General features: G+C 43.8%; 1 protein-coding gene across 1 annotated transcript; it reads left to right on the top strand.

The window, feature by feature from the left end:
* The first annotated feature begins 2,566 nt into the window (after positions 1–2,566).
* On the top strand, positions 2,567–4,197 carry LOC138956273 (myosin heavy chain, embryonic smooth muscle isoform-like). The gene is made up of 2 exons (XM_070327674.1): positions 2,567–2,744; positions 3,329–4,197. The coding sequence occupies exons 1-2, from the start codon at positions 2,608–2,610 to the stop codon at positions 3,420–3,422; spliced, it is 231 nt and encodes a 76-aa protein (XP_070183775.1). The 5' UTR covers positions 2,567–2,607; the 3' UTR covers positions 3,423–4,197.
* Positions 4,198–6,011: the final 1,814 nt, after the last annotated feature.

Here is a 6,011-nt window from a genome sequence, read left to right as displayed (position 1 = left end):
GTAGGGCAGCGACAAAGGACCTCCACTTTTGTCTGTCTCTTGCAAGCCTTTCCAGGGTCGCCCAGGAGTGGTTGAGGTCCTTTGATTCCCCCTCCACTGTTCGTCTCCAAGTCTGCTTGGGTCTTCCCCGCTTCCTCTTTCCTTCTGGGGTCCATCGAAGTGCCACCTTCGGAATGGAGTCGTTTTCCATTCGTAGTACATGGCCAATCCATCTCCATCTTCTCTGGGTTATGAGTGTCTCCATTTCTTCCATGTTGCATCGTTGGAGAAGGTCGTTGTTGGAGATCTTTCTGGGCCAGAATATTCTCAAGATCTTTCTGAGGCAGGTGGTGTGGAATGACGACAGTTTTGCTGCATCCGACTTCGTCATGCGCCAGCATTCCGACCCATACATGAGGGTAGACATCACACAGCTTCTGTATAGCTTGAGTTTTGTGTGAGTGCTGTACTGGGCTGATTTCCATATGTTGTTCATGGTCCGCATGACATTTCTTGCCTTGTTCAGTCTGCTTTTGATGTCCTTCTCGGCGCCTCCGTCCTTTCGGATGATGCTGCCCAGGTAAGTAAACTGTTCTGTTTGCGGTAAGTCGGCGCCATAGGCTTTCACTGGGGTAGGTCTTTCGGCGTTGAGTAGCATGGTCTCGGTCTTCTTTTGGCTGACACTAAGTCCAATTTGGCCTCCAAACATACACAATCGGTCGGTCTTCTCTTGGATGTGTTTATGTGTATGTGATAGCAGTGCCAAGTCATCTGCAAAGTCCAGGTCGTCTCTTGGATGTGTTTATGTGTGTGTGATAGCAGTGCCAAGTCATCTGCAAAGTCCAGGTCGTCTAAGAAGGAGAAGAGAGTCCATCGTATTCCTCTCTGAGCGTCTTTCGTGGTGTTCCTCATCACCCAGTCGATGGCAAGGTTGAATAAAACCGATGACATCACACAACCTTGCCTGACCCCTGTTTTCACTTGGAAACTGATGTTGTTGTCTCCGACCGTGCAAGAATAGTTCTGGTAAAAACTCCTGACCAGTTGCACCATTTTCTGGGGTATTCTATAGTGCCTGAGAATCTTCCATAGGCTGTCCCTGTGAACGCTGTCAAATGCTTTCTGGAAATCCACAAAGTTGATGTATAGTTGCCTTTGCCACTCTGTCCACTGCTCAATGATGTTTCTGAGTGCAAAAATCTGATCCATGCATCCTCTGTTTTTTCTGAATCCAGCTTGTTCTTTTCTCAGTGTCTTGTCCACGCTGTCTGAAATCCTCTGTATGATGATTTTGGCGAGGATCTTGCTTGGTACAGATAGTAATGTAATGCCCCGCCAGTTATTACAGTCGTTCAGTGTACCTTTCTTAGGCAGTTTGATGATAATGCCTTTTGTCCACTCGCTGGGGACTTCTTCCTTCTTCCAGATCTCTTCAAACAGTGGTTGTAATATTGCTGCTGATGTCTCTGGGTCAGTCTTGAAAAGCTCTGCATTCAAGCAGTCTCCTCCTGGCGCTTTGTTGTTTTTCAGGGTCTTAATTGCTCTGATTATTTCTTCCTTCGTGGGCGGCTCTGTGTTGATGTCCAGATCTTCCTCAGCTTCCTCTATTTCTGGTGTGTCTTCAGGATCTGGTCTGTTTAGCACTTCCTGAAAGTGTTCAGCCCACCTCTCTTCAATTTCCTTCTCTGTTGTTAGGAGTTTGCCTTGCTTGTCTTTCACTGGGCCTGCGCTTGCTGATTTAAACTTGCCGCTTATCTGTTTTGTGATCTTATACAGGCTTCCTTGTTCTCCTTTGGTGGCTGCTTCTTCTGCCTGTGTAGCAAGTTCTTCCATGTATTCCCTTTTGTTCTTCCTGGCTAGTCTTTTCACTTTCTTGTGGGTTTCAGAGTACTCCTGTTGGTATCGTTCCTTCAGTCGTGCTGATTTTGCATCCGTCACTTTCTTCTTGATGTTTCGTCTCTCCTCGATGGCAGTCCATGTTTCCTGCTGGATCCACTCTTTGCCTTTCTGCCCAGTCCTGTATCCCAAACATGTCTGACTGCTTTCTGTGTAGATCCCTTCAATTCTTTTCCAAGCATATATGTGTATGTGTGTGTGTGTGTGTGTGTGTGTGTGTGTGTGTGTGTGTATGTATGTGTGTGTGTGTGTGTATATATGTGTGTGTGTGTGTGTGTGTGTGTGTGTGTGTGTGTGTGTGTGTTTGTTGTTTGTTGTATGAGTGCGTGCAGGCGGGCGGCCGTGTGTGTGTCCGTGTGTCTTTGTCTCTGTGTGTTTGTTGTAGTTATTATTGTGGAAAATGTATGCATTATAAGTATTTATGTATGGCGTGTGTATGTGTGTGTGTGTGTGTGTGTGTGTGTGTGTGTGTGTGTGTGTGTGTGTGTGTGTGTGTGTGGGTTAGCACAAAAGTAAGTGTTCGCAGTATTCCTGACTGCAGAGTTGATCATTCAATAAAAAACAACAACACTACTTTGGACATTCAATGTCAGTCCTTTGAACAGAAAACTAAATTTATATCTGAATGTGTGTAGGTTTAGCATGTGCATTGTCAGTGTGAGCTGTGGTGTGAGTAAAGCATGCTAAGGAACGGGTCTGTGTCCACAGCTGGAGACGACGAACAACCGTGTGATGACACTGAAGAGAGAGGTGGAGGAGGCAGAGCAGGAGGTGGCTCGTGTCAACGCCCAGAAGCGCAAAGTGCAGCGAGATCTGGACGACCAGATGGAGCAAAACAACTTCCTGCTGCGCAAGTCAAGAAAGTACAGGTAAGTACACAGCGAAGAGATTCATCCGTCTTGTTTAAGTTTTGTGTTAGTGTTGAGAGTTAGTGTGTAGTCAAAGTACTGCAAGAGGTGCATAGAAAATTAACCTGTGAAGGGACGTTCCTTTTTTCTTTTTGTTTCATTTTTCTTGTTGTTGTGTTGCGAGAGGACATTTGTTGTGTTTCAGTAGATGACACCTATTTGTGTGACCTTATTGGTTTGCTATTGCATTGTATTTTCAATAGCCAGAACACATGTTGTAATTCAGCGATGATAAACGATTTTCGAAAATATCTCCGTCAGGTTTGTATGTGTTGTGTAAGAGTGACCTTTTCTTGCAAAATCTCGCGCAAACATAAGAGGGGCCGATCAGTTGCGAGGGGTATGACGTAAACATGTGCGTGTTTTCACGTGCGTCCGACACATCCCTCGCTAGTGAGTGGCCCCTCCAATGTTTGTACACACCCCTCGCTAGTGAGTGGCCCCTCCAATGTTTGTACACACCCCTCGCTAGTGAGTGGCCCCTCCAATGTTAGTACACGTGCCGTCACTGTGATGACAGAACTAGTCTCTCTGTCTCTTTGCAGACCGTTAGCGCAAGCGAGGGTGCGTGCACCGGTCAAGCTGAGTGAAGATGACAGCTCTGAGGACGGACAGGAGGAGCAGCAGACCGAGACGTGAGATGTGTGATCATCGCTCCCGTCATCACTATCATCGTCGGTGCTCCCTATCTCCCTCCAACAAGCCGCCCTACGATTAACCTTGTACCGCTGCCACAAAACTCTTCTGTACTATACTAGCTTACTAGATGTTGATAGTGTATTCGTTAATCAAGTATTCTAGCATCTTCCCACAACAAAGGGTGTTGGCTGATGATATGAACAGCAGTTATACTTCACCACATGGTCGCATGCACTCATTTTCAGGTTTCAGATTTATATCGGCTTCATGATAATTATGTTGTAAGAGTATAGAAATGTATGCGTATTAATAAAGCTTGTTGGTTTGACGCAGAACCCCGTTGCTTCGCTGAAAGGATGCCAACGTGTGAATTGTTTGTTACTGGTCTTGTTCCATGTCACGCATCACAGTTCTAACCACAGCGCGGAGAGATTTGTGTCTTTTTGTTATTTTTTTTTTGAATTATAAATGATAACATTTTGCCGGGGTAGAAATTGTGTAGAGCTGGCTTTTACAGTTTGACCGTGCTTGTCTGCAGTATGAAACGTTCATCTCTTCAAGGATTTCGTGTGTTCAACCTTGGTGCAGGGCCTGATTTGTTCAACAGATTTTGTTTAGTGATTTGTTTTGTATTTGTATTTATTTCTGTACGTTGAACATGTCAAGTCAGTGGGGTTTTTTTCTGCTGCGAGATTGAAATGCAAACAGCTAAACCCTCCAAACTTCGAACACCACAGGCAGAATGGGGGTAGAGTACATCTAAAGCCCTGTCCAGACTTGGCCGCCGTTTTACGCTCTATGCGCCGCAGGCCGTTTTGTGCGTCGCGCAGGATTTGCCGAGTGGCCACACATCGACGATTCTTTTCACAACGCGGTATCAGTCAAGCGGGTCACCTGACAAGAAGGTTCAGTTGCATTCGACAGCCGCGCCGCGAGCGGCTGACGTCATCGCTCTGGTTTGCTCTGATTGGTCAAATTTCCGTCGTTCTATGTCTGTGTCATAGAAATTAGAACACGCGCTATTCTTCTGCAAATAACGCTTCGCGATCATAGCGCGCTGCGGCGCGCCGTTTTGAGCATAAGTCAAATGTGGACAGGGTCTGCCGGGAGTGTCTGGACGGGCCTAAAGGGGATGGGGGGGGGGGGGGGGGGGGGTATTTGCTGTAGAGTCTATTGGTGACCGGTCACCCACTTATTTTTGCCCACATACTGTTGACAGGTAGAACATTTGCTAAGAATAATGCTTGTACGGACAAAGATACAGTTAAGGTTTATGTCAGTGTGCGCTTTGCTGTTGCATGCACCACCGTGTAAATAGTACACCAACAGCTAGGTGTCCCTGGGGACATGTCATGGTCATCATTCTTGTTTCATATTGCGGGAACACATTGTTGACATTTTGTCAGCGTAACGGCATTTTCCAACAATGGGATATCACCTAATAGATGTCATTATGTATCTTTTTCTGCTTCGTTTTCTTTTAAATGTGGGATCAACCAAGACAAAACATATTTTCATTTTGATCCTGGATATTAGCCTGTTTTAAAAAGCTGTATTACTTTTGAATCAGGTGATAATGCCATGCATATTCGCTTGATTCAAATAGTACTTTATTCCCATACAAGTTTACAAAGCCATGGAATGTATTTTGATAAAGGAACACAACAAGATAAACTGATGAATATGCTCTTAGATACATAATGATACATTGGCGGACAATATTGTAGATTCATAATTCAAACCAATCAAAACAACAATAATAAGAATGACACAAAGAACAACTTCAACAACAATAGCAGCAAAAAGCACACAAAAAACGGAGTATAGCATATCGTAAAGAGTGAAGAAGAGAAAGAGACTAAGAGAAAGAGACTAAGAGAAACAGACTAAGAGAAACAGACTAAGAGAAACAGACTAAGAGAAACAGACTAAGAGAAACAGACTAAGAGAAAGAGAAAGAAAGAGAGAGTGCATCCACTACATATCAATTCAATTTCTAACAACAACAATAACAACAAAAATAGCATTAATCATTTAATCTTAATAAACACGTTTACTGTCTAATATAAATCTCTGAATCTGACAAAACGTTGCTTTGTTTCAGTGAGTGACTTTTTTGCTGTTGCCGTACATAAGACACAAAACAGTGATACTATAGTCATAGTCAGGCAAAGTCTTGACAGTGGTGGCTCTGACATTCTCGTATAACTGACAATCAAATAACAAGTGTTTGCAATGTTCGATATGAAATCCGCACCCTCATGAAGTGTCATTTGTCAAATGTTTCTTAAACAAATCGCCATTTAAATCGCTAATCTCTAATCCTAATTTACAATAAATAATTTCGGCTGTTTGATCTTTTGAATAAAAATACGGGGGAATAACGGGGTCATCTCTGAACAAGAACCTCTTAAAAGAACCAATATAATTTGTTTGCATATTCACTTCACATCAAACACTATACATCTTACTGACAGAGTATAAATCCGTACAATGTTTACTTGCTTCCAGCAATAAGTTGCAACTCCTTGGCCTTGCTGAACATCTCAAATAAAATACTGTATCAACATCTTCTTACGAGACGTCTGT

The sequence above is a fragment of the Littorina saxatilis genome, unplaced genomic scaffold (genome assembly GCF_037325665.1).
Source record: "Littorina saxatilis isolate snail1 unplaced genomic scaffold, US_GU_Lsax_2.0 scaffold_316, whole genome shotgun sequence".
NCBI lineage: Eukaryota > Metazoa > Mollusca > Gastropoda > Littorinimorpha > Littorinidae > Littorina > Littorina saxatilis.
The sequence above is the reverse complement of the archived record's forward strand: the minus strand, read 5'-3'. Positions and strand labels throughout refer to the sequence as shown.

What these genes read in the sequence shown, in the direction of transcription:
- LOC138956273 (XM_070327674.1), top strand. Translation starts at nt 2,608, where the DNA reads ATGACACTGAAGAGAGAGGTGGAGGAGGCAGAGCAGGAGGTGGCTCGT. An exon ending in CGCAAGTCAAGAAAGTACAG is followed by an intron (nt 2,745 to 3,328) that starts GTAAGTACACAG and finishes GTCTCTTTGCAG; the next exon opens with ACCGTTAGCGCAAGCGAGGG.